The following is a 17,550-nucleotide window of genomic DNA, read 5'->3' on the forward strand; positions in this document are numbered from 1 at the left end:
TTGCCATCTGTGTCATGATACATTCTGTGAGGAAAGATTGTGCAACAATACAAGAGCAAGAGATCAAATTTCACTCAAAACCCCTCCTACTATTTCATGCTAGAAAAGCGTAACAAGTGAACTGCACTGTGGTTGAGTTTACCCAAACTCCCTCTGTAGAGATGCTCTCCATATAATTGACTTCTTCTCTGCTTGTGTAGCATATGCATTTAACTTTATGTTAACATTATGGACAGCAAGAGCAAAATACATATTCTTTTTAGATGACTATTTTATATAGGCTTATAGGCTACATGGTACTGACATGTACAGTAAGCTATATAGTGAAATTATTTCCAATGCATTACCCTCTACTTCACTCTCCTCTTTGGAGTTCATTGGGTTGCACCATACAAAAATGTGCTATATAAATAAAAGTGACTTGACTTGACTCTTTTAAATGGTCAAATTTTACATGTAGCCAGGGCTGGACTGGCCATCTGGCATACCAGGCATTTTCCCGGTGAGCCTGGCATACCTTTGGGTTGATCAAATTAAATAATTATTGTTATCATTATTTTAAAACATGGGCGACAATCGGCCCAAAGCAAGGACAGTCAGCGACCCATTCATTCATTTTCTATACTGACACTAGACTAGCCCAATAACAACTCTTATCACGCCCCACCCTTTCCACATTGGCTCAGAGCCAAAAATCTGTGAGCGCGTCAAAATGGATATTGGAACTGAATGCTGAAATTGCGGCAGGTAAAGGCGGCATGTCAATTGTGCAAAAATGTGCTGTACCCGACATTGCAAGTAGCTACTGTATGTCAGCAACAGTTTGAACTTCAGTGGGTAGAGGTAACTTTAGGGAAATAATGTTATTATACCCAGCAACTACTATGCAGAGTATGAAAAAATGCTGTTTTTTTTAAATGATTAAGTTCCTTTGGTTATTACTTTTGAATGATTCATGCTAGATTCTTGAAATTTTCTGGGAGTATTAGTATTCTACTATGTTAATTGTACGACGGAGTATTAGGGCCACACATGAAGAAAAAAAATATTTTTGCCATGGCGAGATTAAAGTCGACATGTTGCCTTTAAAGTCTACATGTCGACATTAAACTTGACATTTCGAGAATAAAGTTGAAATGTCATGTCGACTTTAATCTTGACGTGTTGACTTTAAAGTCGACATGCCGACATTAAACTCGAAATACAGTTTAAACATAGCCTACAGTTAAGCTATGTGGCCTACACTAACACACAATATGTGACATGAATAATAGGCCTAGGCTACTTCAAATAGTTGTTATTATGACCGCCGCGCAGCGAAGCACACGAAACTTGGTGGGCATGTAACCCCACATGGATAGCATGGAACCATCGTTTTTCGTTTTGATCTGTAGCCCCCCCGCTGGACTGGACCCCCCGAAAGGAGGGTAGGGCAGACACAGTTTTCTGTGAATATCTCGAGAACCGTAGGGTTTAGGAGGACCATTTTTTTTTTGTATGTTGATCTCAAGGGGCCATGTAAACCCATTCCATAACCACTCATTTCATGTATAGCGCCACCTAGTTAAAAATTAAAAAGCAAAAAATTAGGTGTTTTCATCACAATATCTCTGACTGACAAGGTCAAAACTGCACAAAATTAAAAGTGTAGGATCATTATGACACCCTCCGAATGCATGCCAAGTTTTGTGTACTTTCGTTCATGGGGGGCCTTACAATAAAATAATGTATGTGTACATTTAGTGACGTACACCAACAAGGATTCCCGGGACACTGAAAGACCGGGGTACACAAAACTTGGTGGGCATGTAACCCCACATGGATAGCATGGAACCGTCGTTTTTCGTTTTGATCTGTAGCCCCCCCGCTGGACTGGACCCCCCGAAAGGAGGGTAGGGCAGACACAGTTCTCTGTGAATATCTTGAGAACTGTAGGGACTAGGATGACCATTTTTTTCCGTATGTTTGCCTCCAGGGGTCATGTTAACCCATTTCATGTGCACACATGTGCACAAACAGATACACACACACATACATTCACAGTAATCATACGTATGACACATACTTACACAGTAGACATATGTACGCTTGCATGCACAGGCACATACGCAGGCACACACACAAGCACGCACACACACACACACACACACCCACACACACACACACACTCACACACACCCACACACATAACATAAACATAACACAAACAATCAAGAATTTCTCAGAATTATGAACAGGCAAGATGGAGGTGGGATTGTATAAAATTAATTTTACATGTGAAATCTATGAACTAATCATGTTTTGGTACTTGTTGTCTAGCAGATACCAGTGAGAATTGAGTGTGGATAATGCAATTTAGTGAGACAGTTAGAATCATATAGGCCTTTCAGCGTGATTTCTTTTTGTGGAAAAAATGTGCTGGACTGGGCGGCGGTCATATTTTGTACCGCTCTGCGGTACATCTAGTTTTCCATTGGCCTGTCTTTTTGGTGAGTAATATTTAGTTGTTCAAGTTACTGATGAATGATGAGTGTTTTTAGTAGTTTTATTCTTGAGTTTTAATATTTTTATAAAACAATGATGTTTGAATCATGATTAAATTATCAAACAAACATACTATTAATTTCATATTACTGTAACAACACTAACAACATTAACAACATTAATTAATAAATGTAATGGCCAATGATGCTTCGGCCTGCACTTACACCCACTATAGTATATACACAATATATACTATATATATGGGCAGCCGTGGCCCACTGGTTAGCACTCTGGACTTGTAACCGGAGGGTTGCCGGTTCGAGCCCCGACCAGTGTTTGCATGGAATCATTGCCTCAATATCAACAAATCAGGATGTAGGCTACTGTATGTAGGATGTAGCACGAACGTCAAAACACAAAATCCCATGGTGTTTGCTTGAATATCTCCGCTATCATTAGTGCTAAAATGAACTGAGACAACCCATTGAAATAGCGGAAAATACACTTTTATAGGTTAGGCTACACATGTAATCTGATGCATCTCGTGATCCAGCTCCATCTCCATTACTTTCAGAAAGACTGCATGGCGCCAGCTTGATTCATGTCCTGTTGTAGGCTACATGCTGATCATTATCACTAGGCTAGCGGTTTAGGGGGCGATTTCTTTTCTCTCCCTTTCTGTTTTCTTTAGTCTTAACTTTTTTTTTTTACTCAAGTAACGGGTGGGATTTTTTATGTAGCGAAGTACAATACTTCACTCAAAATGTAATCAAGTAAAATTTAAAATACCGATTTTATTAACTACTTAAAAAATACAAAATACACAGAAAAACTACTCATACAGTAACGTGAGTAAATGTATTTCGTTACTTTCCACCTCTGGTAAGGGGCATTTTGCTGCTTTGCCGCTCTTGTGCGCGCCGCGGTCAAAGTTGCACCATGTTGAACTTTGACCGCGGCGCGCTGTAAATCATACTGTAGGTCTTTTGCGCTGAGCCCGGCGGCAACCACAACAAAAATCTTTGGGACATTACCTCAACCAAGAGCAACCTAGCGGTGAGCACAGCGCATGCTGTGTACAATGTGAAGCCCCCTTAACACTTTCTCCTTGCCTGGAAGTTGATTTAGCCACACATGTCTTTCCAATGCTACCAAGTAGCCCATTGCCTTGCCTTGCGCCTGAGCTGTTAGCTCAGTGAGGTGCAAGGCTTGGATATTCGCTTTCCTCAGCTCAGTGACATTGTCATTGGTGACCTGAGTGCCGAGCTTTGTTAACAAGTCTGCCTGGTAAACTTGAACCAGGGTGACCGTGTTTAGAGTTTGGCCAGCCTGACCCACACACACAACCCTTACAAAAATTAACCATGGATTAACCATGTTTACTATGTTTTTTGGGGTAACCATGATAACCATGGTTTATCACTATAGTTGATAAAAAAAGCATTGTGCCCCACATGAGGATTGAATTTACAACCTTCAGATTATGAGACTGATGTGGTACCTACTGAGTTAACAAGGCTTCAGCTGTTAGATGTCAGTATAGAGAGCTCATATCATGGTTACACTGTAGTCAAACCCTAGCAGCGGAAGTTTGTTCCCAGAATGCCACAGCCCCAGTCAACATATTCTTAAAGATACCACATATAAAGTCTTTTATAAATTATATCTTGAAAAAAAATTCAACTATGTGACAATGACACTAAAGTCAAGTCACACTAAAGGCTATACTGTTGTTGTCATGTTGTCATGTAATTGTTTATTGGTGCCACAAACCATCAAGTAGATGACCATCCACAAGACCTTAATCCTGTGCAATGAGCTTAACCTTTCGCAGACTGCATGCTCTAATTATAGTACCCCAGTACTGATGACATTCAGTCTGCAAAGGGTTAAAGTATTGCTTGTGCTGGAAGCAGGAACACGTGTACACAACCTTAGTTGTGCAGTGATGTTGTGAATATAAACTTTTTACAACTATTAGTCCAGTTGCTACAGCTTTAATAAGGGGTCCAAGAATTTTCGCATTATAAGGTGAAGATCAAATCCATCTGGGAGTGAGGACAATTCTAAGGGCCTAGCACTGACAGGGGCCCTCCCAAATAACACTATTGAGGGGGCCCACAATTACTGTCAGTCATAGGGCCCAAATTCTCCAGCAGTGCCCCTGTAGACCCATAATGCAAGTAAGCATTGAGTGCCAAACTCGTTAGACCACCATAGGGGCAGATCAATGCTAATTGAGAAAGTAGTCAAATTTGCATTGCAAATATGCCTACTCTCTAAAATGTCCATATATTTTAATAATGGTCTCCTCAATGGTAATCCTGACAATACTCATTCACACAGTCATTTTGCTCATCAGTTGTTCTATGTCATACACATCCCAAAAAGCCACAATAAAGAGTAATGAGAAAAAAATAAACATTATAACAAGAAAAAAATAAACATTATAAACAAGAAAAAAATAAACATTATAAACAAGAAAGTGACACTTACCCATAATTCCTAACTGCTGTAGTTAGGACCATAACTTACAATTTTAAGATCAGCCCACGTTATTGAGTTGACTTCAAAACCAAAGTTGGAACACTGTCGAAAACTTGAAAATGAGCTCTCCGTACTGACATTTGTAGCTGAAACCTGCAGTAGGTACTGTCATGGGCGGATTATGAACTTTTGGGCCCCTGGGCCCAGATGTATTAAGGGCCCCCCACTTACTGTCGTATATGTGGGAGGGGGGACTTGGGGGTCCTCCCCCAGAATTTTTTTTATTTTTTTTTGATGTGATTTCCTGTGTTCTGGTGCATTTTGGGGATGGCCAATACGAACATGACACACGACATGAATCAAGCTGGCGCCATGCAGTCTTTCTGAAAGTAATGGAGATGGAGCTGGATCACGAGATGCATCAGATTACATGTGTAGCCTAACCTATGAAAGTGTATTTTCCGCTATTTCAATGGGTTGTCTCAGTTCATTTTAGCACTAATGATAGCGGAGATATTCAAGCAAACACCATGGGATTTCGTGTTTTGACGTTCGTGCTCACCTTTCTTTGAAAAGAAGTTTATTAGCAGTTGTTTCCCCTCATTTTGATGTCTCTCTTTTTAGTAACTTGACTTGGCTTTCTTGGAGAAAGACATTGCACCAGCAGCACAACAATTAGCGGTCCACTACTAGCTATGCTCAACTAAATAAACAAAAGATAGACTACCTTATGAATCGTGCTGGCGGACTAAACCATTTAGCTCTTTAGCAAGGGAGAGTGTGAGTGACCTTAGACAGTTTTCACTATGTTTTGTATACAAAATCCAGTCAGTCAAACTTTAAATTTCGTCTGACATTCATTTTGACATTTATGAAGTTAAAATATTCAGGTAAAATAAATATATGGTGGACATATATATATGTCAGAAATTTCAGTAGGCACGTTCAATACTTTTTTCCTGTGTCATTCCACTTTAATACACATAACTCTTATTGTTTGGATTTTTTATATGTGTGTTAATATAATGTGTGGTGAAAATTTCGAATAGACTCACTGGAAGTTTAAGCTAATTACTGAAATATATATATATACATTTTCACCACACATTATATTAACACACATATAAAAAATCCAAACATAAGAGTTATGTGTATTAAAGTGGAATGACACAGGAAAAAAGTATTGAACGTGCCTACTGAAATTTCTTCAATACTTTGTGGAAAAGCCTTTGTTTATACAGCTTCAAGACATTTCCTGTATGACAAAACGTATTAGTCACAGTATCAGGTGTGATTTTGGCCCATTGTTCTAAACAGATTCCAGGGGTCCCTCTTGTGAATCCTGATCTTCAGTTACTTCCAGAACTGTTTAATTGAATTGGCTGCCTTCAAGTCTTTCTGTAGCTTTCTCCGAGTGGTCCTTGGCTCTTGGAATTGACTATCCTTCTGACTCCCTGGTCAGAAATATTGCGAGGAGATCCTGCATGGCTCTGATGTTTCTTCCACTTGCAGATAATGGCTCCCATGCTGCTTACTGAAGATTCTGAAGTTTTGAAATGCATCTGTCTAACCAGTTTAATTTATATGTTTTGCCACAATAAGGTTGCAAAGGTCTTGGGAGAGCTTTTTGCTTTTATCCATCATGAAATGTTTCTTGTGTGACACCTTGGTAATGAAAAACCTTTTTATAGCCCATCAATATACTAACCAAGCTTATATTAATTTGCACAGATAGAAAGGATAACTACTCTAACTACTTACAGATTCCAGCTCGTTCCTTCCATTTCCTTGCCTTAGTGCTTTTTCTTAGCTTGTTCAATACTTTTTCCCTGTGTTATTCCACTTCATTACACATGACTCTACTTATGGAGTTGTTTGGATTTTTTATGTGTGGATTACCTGAGTTATTACTAATGCCTGGTGAAAATGTCGTACCCCCCATATTCCACTTTTCAAGGGCCCTTTCCTCCATTGGGGCCCTATACTTCCCACTCTCCCCCCCAGTTAGACGCCCTTTAATCTGCTGAACCTTCTGCTCGTTTCCAAATATAAAAAAAACTCTCTGCAACTCAACATTGGCCTGCCTGCCTCAGCTGCCTGTGAGGGGTTTTTCAGTTGTGCTGGATTACTGTTCACTGCAAAGCGACGCAAGGATGAGTGCAACTAACTTTGAAAATCAACTACTGCTCTTAAAGGAGAACTCCGGTGATTTTTCACATAGATCTCCATTTCTCAACGTCACCGAGTACTGTCGGTATGAACAAAACTGAAACAATCGGTTTTACCTAGCTTGAGTTGCTGCAGCTACAGCGCTACACACTGGGAGCATGAACATGGCTGCCTTAGCTGCTGGCTGCAGCAACTCGAGCTAGGACCAAAGTCCTTTTCAGGCAAGTACCTCCACTCGGCGGCCATATTGCAACACTTTTTGGGCACTTATCGTGCATCTATTTCGGCAGAAATGCGTGTGCGTAAGGCTTCACGACACCAATCTTGCTCCAGCAGCGAGATCACAACAGATTATTGGCACAATGTCTTCACAGCACACCACATGATTGGCTCAATGTATTTTACAACACACCACATGATTGGCTCAATGTATTCACATGTCAACGTTTTGCCGCGGAAGGGTTGTGATATTTGTAGACAACTGACTAACCCCATGCATTACTATGGAGGATTTTTTGAGTGCTGTATCTCCTCATTAGAAAGTCTCTGGTAAAACTGGTTGTTCTGGTACCCCCCCCCCCCCCCCCCCCCCAAAAAAAAAAGTAACTAAGTAACTTTTACTTAAAGTACATTTTAAATGAACTACTTTTTACTTTTACTTAAGTAAATTTTCAGATCGGTATTTTAACTTGTACTTGAGTAATATTTCATCAAGGTATTGGTACTTTTACTTGAGTACAATATTTTCGTACTTTTTCCACCTCTGCCCCTTACGCTGCGCTGCGCTTTGCTCAGCGCAGCGGCAGGCCAGTTCTTGCACGCGCAAGGCATTGATAATAATGGACTTCATAGCGCAGTGCTGCCACTTTCGCATACAATGTGAAGGGCCCTTTACTCCTCAACGCACTTGTCACTGCCGTCGGCCTGTTTGGAACAGCAGTGGGCACGATGAAAGAGTAGTTTGAAGGGGGCTTCAAATTGTACGCGGCATGCGTTGCGCTCGCCGCTAGGTTGTTCTTGGTTGAGGTAATGTCCCAAAGATTTTTGTTGTGGTTGCCGCTGGGCTCAGCGCAAAAGACCTATGATTTACAGTGCGCCGCGGTCAAAGTTCAACATGGTTGAACTTTGACCACGGCACGCGCAGGAGCAGCTAAGCGGCAGACCAGTTCTTGCCAGCGCAAGCCATTGACAACAATGGGTTTCATAGCGCAGCTGCTTGCGTGTACAATGAAAAGCCCTCTTGAGTCGGCCCAAAAGGACTTGGCAGCGCTCCGCAACCTCCTCCCCACGCTTGTAAGAGATCCGGCAGCGCCTCGGCCTTCCGCCGACGCCTCAGCAAAAGAATTTGTATGCTTACACACAAACAGATAGTTCACAGCGTTCGCCAGCACGACTGGCTTGCTATGCTAGATCTGAAAGACGCGTTCTTTGACGTGGGCGTAACTATCAGACAAAAGTCTCTGAGGTTCGCGTTTTAGAACTCAGTTTACAAATTTCCAGTACTACCCTTCGAGAACTTTCTCAAGTGTGTTGAAGCCGCAATTTGTTTCAATTCAACATGTTATTTGAAGTGGTGAGAGTAATACAATGCAATACAAATGAGAAGAATAGTTTGTATCCTTTTTTATATATATTTTGTAACAAAATACAAACAAGTGTTGATGGCTTTTTTTAAGTGTGTACTCGTATTTCAGCAATACCACCCAAAAGAGACATGCTATGGATCACACTGAAATGGTTATACACAGAATATAACACACAACTGAGTAAACATTATATTGCATATATTCAACTTTCTTTGTGCCCCAAATACCAATTATTGTGTTTTTTTAGTTGACCCGTATTTGGTTTAATACATAAGACAATGTAGCTGCAGTTGACAATTTTAATAGTCACCTATTTCCTGGAAAATGTGTGAATTTAATTTATTCCATAGTTGATATGTATTCTTTTTAATTTTCCCATATGGATGTATACACATAATGACATTTGATCAGAGGGTGGATTTCATCAGGCATGCACCTATTAAGACTGCACCTACTAGACCCACTGTAATAAAAGCTCCATTATTAAAGGCACCTTTCTTTTTTAGATCTTTCAGAATTGTTCTTTTTGCACCATGTCTAGCCTCTCTTGCATTGATATCATATTCATTTCTCCATTTATCCATCTCCCTTTGTATTTTTTCCTCCACGCTCTGAAGCACTGGATCACTGTAATAGCCTGCATTCTCAGCCATTGTCTTTGTCTAGTTATTGTCTAGTGTTCAGCAGCCTCTCCACCTGAACCCTGTTGCTTCTGTACTCATGCTCCTGATTCTAGAATTTGTTGTCGATCACATGACAGCGGCCTCCACACTGCTCAACCAAGTCAGAAAGTTCTGCACTTTCTCCAACAAAATTGTCAATGGTCATACTGTCATCCAAGTTATCACCATGTGTGAAAAGAACCACTGCATAATCCAAGAAACGTGATGTTGTGAACTTCCTCACCATTTCTAGCTCAGGTTCTGTAAATCGTTCCACTTTTAACCAGTACAAAGGCGTGGGGTCCTGGTGAAACCTCAGTCAGGTACTCGGCACTCCCAAGTTCTAGAGATTCAGGATACTCAGATGGTGAACATAGTCCAGGTGTGTCAAATACTTTAACTGCTCTTCCACCGATAGTTGCCATTTCAGCCACAGGTACATCCCTTATGAAGTTTGGACCTGACCATACAGGAAATTTATCTTCTTCCAGGATTGTGTTTCCAGTGCTGCTCTTACCATGTCCTGATTTACCAATGAGTACAAACCTCAATTCATCATAGCCTGGTGTGATAAAAGGTACATAAATGTAGACAACATTATATTAATAATAATAATAATAATATTAATAATGATGATCTTACTGGCTCTCATAAAAGTTTACCAATACAGAATTATTTTTCTCTTACCATCCATTGATTAGTTACTTTTCCCTTAACAAGCTGAAGGGCTTGTTTATCCAGGTGCTGTTGAATGACATGCCGGATACAATTCAAAAGGTCAGAGACAACACACACAATTAGATAAAAAAATGCAAATTACCATAATCATTATTACCATCATGTCTCAAATGCCGTTGCAGACACAACCAATGCAGTTTTACACAAAACCACTTTGCATTCTTGTGCTTATTTATATGCTATTAACACTACGCAAGGCATGCACACCCCTAGAAAACAAAATGGCTTGTCATCAGGCAAAACTATTTCTAAAGTGAATTCTAAGGTTGGAATGTCAGCTGTCAGATAATATTAGAACACATTAATATACAAATACATAGAGATATTATATTACCTTCCAGCTCAAAGAGAGAAGTAAATAGGAGTGAACACATCTCTTTACCGTGGTAAGTTAAAGCAGTAAGATGTTGTCATGGGACTAACATTAGTCAGTGATTTTAAGAGATGCCACACCCTTTAAATACAGGCTACATGAGTCATCTTGTAATAACAATACATCATGTGAAATCCCAACCTGCAGAGCACAATAGGTGAGATATATTATATAAACCATTTTCTGTTTTGACTCCTTATTGACTGTGAGGATCGAAGTTAGTTGGGAACTTAGCAGCATTTGTTGTCTTGCCATGATTTATTTCATGCTTTGAAACATGGAATAAGTGTCATAATGAGATTTGATGGACAGCTATGAGTGTCTGAAAGAGTTTTGTTTAAGGTTAACTTACCTGCAAACTACTAGTTAACATACCAACCACCCTCTCGCTCTCTCCAAAGCCTCTACCTCAAACAGTGGTATATGTGTCATGGCCAGCAGGCCAAGATTGCAGATTGGACCCAAACGCAGACTCAGAGGAACCGATGTGGAATCAAACTAGATTTTAATGTGTGTAAAAGTGTGGTCTTATTATAGCCCGATCATTAACTAAACCCATGTAGAAAGACTGTAGCCTAAAGCATCCGGCGTATCATTTCGATAATATGTGTGTGCACGCGTGTGTCAGCCAATCGTAACAGTCTGCAAAATCTTTGCAGCCAACGTTACAATATATCTCTGTAAACATTGTTGCAATGCCTCTTCATATCTGCCTCGTTTTAACTGTTTCAACAAGTCTGGTCACCCTACTTTTTGGGCACTAATCGGGCATCTATTCGGGCAGATATGCGCGTGCGCAAGGCTTCACAACACCAACCTTGCTCCAGCGGCAAAATCACAAAACATGATTGGCACGATGTATTCACAAAACACCATGATTGGCACAATGTATTCACATGTCAACTTTTTTGCTGCGGAAGGGGCGGGATATGTGAAGACAACTGCCATATTGGCATTGCAAACTAACCTCATGCATTTCAATGGAGGATTTTTTGAGTGCTGTGTCTCCTCATTAGAAAGTCTCTGCCTAAACCCCATGCAAGCATGTATTCGTCCTTACTGGACGTTGGCTATTGAATGTTTTTTGTGCCAAAATTAAATAAATAAATGAAATATTACATAAATAAATAAAATATTACATAAATAAATAAAAAGTTAAATAAATAAATAAAATGTGAAATAAATAAATAAATAAATAAATCTGGCAGATGTGTACTCACCCTCTCACAAGATGACACACCTGTATGGGTTTAGAATGCTATGTTATAATATCATACTTAAATCCTTCAGACCTCATCTAGTATACTCTACATCATTTATGGTTTATTGTATCCCCTCTTAGAAAGGTCATCTGCCAGAACAATCTGATCTTTAGTTTTATCTTCAGACTCCTTGTCAGAAAGCATGTTGAAACAGAACAAGACTTGATGATACCCCCTTTTTATAAAGACATTCTAATATTTGCTAATTGTAACTGTAATATTGTATGTCTTCTTCAGAGCACTGAATATAGGTGATTCAATGTTTACAATGTTAACTATCTTTAAAATATTTGAGAAGAATATGTACAAAATGGTCACAAGAGGGAGACATAGTTTGTCCTATATGTAATGCTTATTTTTCCATTCTCTTCTAAGCTCAACTGAATATTTCAAGGTGAACCGTTTTTGTAGCCCTTATGAAGTGATTATTGTAGTCCTCATAAGTAGTATAATTGTTTTTAACTTGATGTGTGTATGATGTTTTTATGTGTGACATGGTGCACCAGTAACTGATTGATAGGTGGAGTCTATGCACCTGCCACTTAGTCCTACTTAATTGCCTGAACCTCCTCTTTGTTATAGGGACTTGGGAATTAGTCAGTGTTTAGGCTCTGAAGAAGACAGTAGTCGCAACGCGTCAGCCCATCATATTAAAGGCTTTTTAATTATATTAAAGGCTTTTTAATTATATCAAGCAGTGTGCCTTTGGGATCTTTGGCAAGACTTTAACCACAGTCACTACTGAAGTTGAGTTTAGCCATATCTTAAAGTGACTTTTTTCCTTGAGCCGAAGTGCACCTGCTTGGCAGAAAAAGTGAAGTAGCACTCCTTGACGACCAGCACTCCTAAGTGAAGAGTTGGTTTTTCAGTATCCAAGACTTGATGAACGTTGAATGTTGAATTTTTTTTAGAGTATCAAAATTAGCCAAATGAGTCTTTAAATCCAACTTCTAAGATTCATAACTCCTATGGGATGGCATGTGCAGTTGTTTACAGGTGAATAGGTGAATAAGACTATTTCCATACTTGTGATCATGGGGTAGGTAAACTATGTTTCTTTAGTTTATATTCATTTCTTTCTCTGTTCAAAAATAGTTACAATTTATGTATGAATTGAATCAGTCATTATGTCATTATTCTTACCTGCAGTAATGGAAGACACTTTATAATATTGTCAACAGGGCTTTGAACCGGTTCAAGGAACGAAAACGAAAACCGGGAACTTTTTGTATTTTACAGGGAATAGAAACGAAACCGGAAACGTTATTATTTTTTATGTTCTGGAACAGGAACACTTATTTAAAATAATGGTAACCGGTTAATACCGGTTTTATTTCGTTCCTCAAAGTTTTCGTTGCCTAATTAACTAAAAAAAAAAAGTAATTATTTTCCTGCGCACGTTACCATGACGGCTGAGGTTCACTTCCTGTGTGACATCACATCAGACATTCGCTGACTGAATGGAGAGAGAGCGATGGATTACAAAGTCTCCACTCCACATCTTAAATAAGAGGTGAATTACGATCCATCCTTAATCCTCATTCCAAACACAATATCAATAGCTATATTTGTCGACTCTACGTTAATAATGGACTAGCGAACATTAGGCCCAGGCGCGCCTGCAGGTGTACGTCCGTACGCACTGTGCGTACCATCAAGCTAACGTTACTCAACAACAGAACATTTCCCTTGTGTGCGTGTATTCACACCAAATTGGCCTACCATACCTTCCCAAATATGCACAGTATCCCTTTAGCTGCATGCCATTGGGCTATTTACCATCTAATACGTAAAGTTAGTGAACACGTTATCAAAATTAACGTGCACGCATTTTGTTTGAGCAGGAGAGAGAATACGCACGCAGACACGCAATAGGCTACTTGTTGTTTTCTTTTACTCGGCTATCTATATATGGTTATCAGCACACAATGTTGAGCTAATTCACTAACTCAATACTCATCATGGATATCACAAGTTTAAACAACGAAAACAGAAAGGATGGAGGCAGCAAAGCTAGGAGTTATTCCAGATGGGCAAGGTAGGCAATTGGTGTGCTTGTCAGAACGTTAGACTGCGCTAAAGCCAGACGTCACGTTACGCTAGAACAAAACTAAAGGTAACTTTAGCCTGTATAGGGCTGTATCAAGTTGTCCAAATGAATAGGTCATTGTAGACATTGTCGTTGTATTATTGCATGTGGATGTTGTTATGCTATGTAGGCTACTTTTTTGCTGACCAATGCACGGACCTAAAACGGACAAATATTGTTCACGAGTGATTTTTTTTTGCGGGGGGGGGTGATGGGTGTGTGTACCATAGCATTAATTCCTGCAGGCGCCCCTGGTTAGGCCTACTGGATGGCCTTTCCCCCGACAGTTGCAATTTGTTGTTGCCCGAGTGACATAACCATGTGTCTTAATAATGTCGTTACGTTTGTGTGGAAATTTTCTCTTTTAACAATAAACTACACATTTGAAATAATTGTAGGCCTATTTAATTATTATTATTATTAATAATATAATTATTATTATGTAATAATGTTTGTAATATTATTACATTTGGTTTAAGCTGGATGAGAAAGATGTGACATAATTCTATAGCATTAAACAGCTGACAGGAACGAAATTAACTGTTCCGGGAACAGTATTTTTTTGTTCTAACCGGTTCGGGAACGTCAATTTATTGGTGGAACTCATAACCGGAAACGTTATAATTCCGTTTCTGTTCGGAACGAACCGATTGGGAAAAAAAATCGGTTCAAAGCCCTGATTGTCAATTCATGAATCTTTATTGGGTTATTCCACGTCAATTCAACCAGGGCCCACGCACTTAGGTCTCAAAAAATTCTGAAAAAAATACCAGGTGTACCTATGTTACCCAGGAGACACACTGTAAAATTACTCTTATGTAAGATCAATGCTTTCCAAGATACAGCCAGTTTCACAGGGGGAGGGGGGTGTCGATTTTATTCGGCCTCTTTTTTTTGTCAAAGTTCACAAGCCCACAGCGCAATAACTAAACCATGTAGGAGGCTCAAATTTTGCATGCTGGTACATAAATAGGAATAGTATGTAGCAAAATCATCACATTTGGTCTGGATAATCCTGCATGGTCATAGCTGTCCCTCAAAGTTGATACAAATTTTATTGGAGTTTTTGGCTGGGCTCTGTTTAAGCCTTCAGAAGACATATTTGTACTCAACATAGGCTCTTGATTTATTTTCCTTACTGAGATAAGTAGAAACACTCTCACAAAAAACAATAACCAGAAAATAAATTCCTTCAGGGTCTGAACAGCAGACCTTACAAGTCTAAAAAATCATTTTGGTTCTCATTTTCAGAGCACCCAAACACCTTGTGGGAATATACAAAGATTTTTTAAACGAAAGATTTTTTCTTTATTCTCCATGATCTTTTCTTTTTAAAAACACCAATTTGACTTGTCTTATGCAAATCTTTCTTTTTCACTTTCCACCCTGAACATGGGCAAAATGCACCATGCATTGACATCAATATGTTTTGTATAGAGCTACCACAGGTTACTCTATACAACCACAGGTGGCAGTGTGGTGACTCTATATAAAACATATTGATATTCATTGCTTTTTGCGTGTAGATGAAGCTGAAAAGCTGATGTTGAAGTTGTGGCAACATCATCGGAAGCTAAGATAGTCTTTCTTGAGAAGCAAGTGCGTGACATGCGCGGACAACCGAGGTCGCAGGTGTAATGTACGTGTGATTGGCTTACCGGAGAACGCAGAAGGGCCAGATCCTGTGAAATTCTTAGAAAAATGGATTCCTGAATATCTTCAGATGACCACGAAGGACGGCCGATTGAAGCTTGACCGGGCTCATAGATCCCTGGCACCGAAGCCCGGCCCAAACCAGCGTCCAAGACCATTGATACTGAGGTTTCACAACTTTCGGGATAAACAACGTGCCATGGAGGCTGCACGTCGGCTTGGCTCTCGCAAATCCGAACAAGACCTGTCTCCTTCTTCAACGATTACTCGGCCGAAGTAGTTCGAAGGCGTAAAGCATTTGATGATGCCAAGATCCGACTAAAGAAGATGAACGTGGATTATACTTTGCTCTACCCGGCTAAGGGTGACGGTGGATGGAAAGCAGAAAAGGGTTGATTCACCAGAAGACGCCGAATTGCTGGTACAGTAATTAGAATAAGGACGCAAAGGTACAGAGTGACATGGCCCGGACTCAGATCCTGATAAGTTTCATGTGGTATGTGAACTCCTGTTTGATTGCTATGCAGATGCATATCCTTTTTGTGCAGCACACAATAGCCGCTGTGAGTAGGCTGAAGTGTATGTTTTTTGTTGTTGTTTTAGCTAGTTACCACCACAGAGTGTTGTGGTTTAATGATAGGTCTACTCTACTGTTTAGTTAGGGTTGCCACATTTGATTTGTGAAAATCCGGGACATTCATTGCCGACCCCCCCCCCCCAAAAAAAAAAAAAAAAGTTATGATTTTGATTAATGTTAAATGCCTTTAATTATACTAGGCCTATTACTGGTTTAACATAATAATTTATTAACTCATGCTAATGTTATTTAACTATAAATGGTGCATTCATTGTCACTTTAAGGTTGCCGAGTATAAACGGTTCTTATAATGCCCTTTCACCAGCTCTTTTAAGATATAGGCTAAGGCTAATCCATAAAACATTAACAATACTAGCCTATGCATAATATTAAGTTGTTAGCTTACCCACTCCGAAAAGTTACCCATTTTCACCCTGTCGGCGTTGTGTAGGCCTACCGTGTAGACTATCTCTTTTTCTTTGCCGCTGGCCCTGACTTTGATTGTAGGCCTATATCCTCCTCCGTCTCGCGCCCCATTTTATCAAACCAAAACGAACTGAAATGTCCTTTCTTTTTACTAGGCTAAGCTACCCTCTCCAATCTAATCCTACCCGCACGCACTCACTCTCTTGGACATGCTTGCTGCGCGCGGCCGGTAGTTGCTATGCTGATGGTTAAGGTAAACTTTCGTTTCGCAGGTCTGCATTACAACCAATCAAATAAGCGCATGCCTGCCTCCGACAGCAGGATACGAAGATAACTTAAGAAAAATAGTAGGATTGCAGGAGCGGAACGTAGGTTTTATTGAAAGTGAAACTAGGGAATACTTAAAATAATAAAAGTGCCTTTGCACCAAAAAACGGGACATTTGGTGTCCCGGGAAAGATTATCAATTTTCCGGGACAGACATTAAAAAAAGAGAACAATCCCGGGAAAACCAGAACGTGTGGTAACCCTATGTTTAGTATGGAGGATGGGATGGCAAGCTCTTTTAGCTTGCTTTGGATAAAGGTTAAGATTTCCCTGCAGGTTAAGTGGCAGGGACAACCCCCTTAAGCTCTTGGGCTTCATGTGTTTTTTTCTGTATTATAGTTCTTGTTCACAATACTACTTTTATTTTGTTTTTGTTTTTTGGCTCAGTGTGTACATGTATGGTGTCATGTCTTTGGGATTCATGTCGAGATGCTCCTTCTATATAAAAGGTAAATTTAGGCAGTATGGCATGTGATAAACTACGTCTATGTACATGGAATATAAGAGGGGTCCATAATCCTGTTAAAAAGAGAAAAGTGCTATCATTTTTGAAAAAAGAACATATTGACATAGCTCTTTTGCAAGAAACACATTTGGATGATGCAGAACATTTGAAATTGCAAAGAGAAGGTTTTAATCAGGTGTTCTTCTCATTCACCTCAAGTAGCAGAGGAGTGGCTATACTAGTGAGAAGAAATTTGGCATTTTCAATACTGG

The 17,550-nt window shown here is 39.7% G+C and overlaps 1 protein-coding gene across 3 annotated transcripts in view; it reads right to left on the reverse strand.

The window, feature by feature from the left end:
- Positions 1-8,748: 8,748 nt before the first annotated feature.
- Positions 8,749-17,550, reverse strand: part of LOC143127377 (centromere/kinetochore protein zw10 homolog) — a 61,643-nt gene continuing 52,841 nt past the window's right edge. For 2 of the 3 annotated variants that reach the window (XR_012987579.1, XM_076288849.1), the window contains 2 exons: positions 10,076-10,132; positions 8,749-9,950 (listed from right to left, as the gene is read on the reverse strand). Coding sequence is in view for 1 of the 3 variants with exons in the window: in XM_076288849.1 (XP_076144964.1) it covers positions 9,936-9,950; positions 10,076-10,132 (72 nt within the window). In the remaining 2 variants the exon portion in view is untranslated. Of the gene's footprint in view, positions 9,951-10,075; positions 10,133-10,460; positions 10,887-17,550 lie in introns of those variants that run through there. The other variant, XR_012987578.1, reaches the window with a different exon arrangement.

This window comes from Alosa pseudoharengus, unplaced genomic scaffold (assembly GCF_046254945.1).
Source record: "Alosa pseudoharengus isolate Yale_2024_CS ecotype anadromous, Long Island Sound unplaced genomic scaffold, YU_APseudo_1.1 YU_APseudo_1.1_scf_17, whole genome shotgun sequence".
NCBI classification, from domain to species: domain Eukaryota; kingdom Metazoa; phylum Chordata; class Actinopteri; order Clupeiformes; family Clupeidae; genus Alosa; species Alosa pseudoharengus.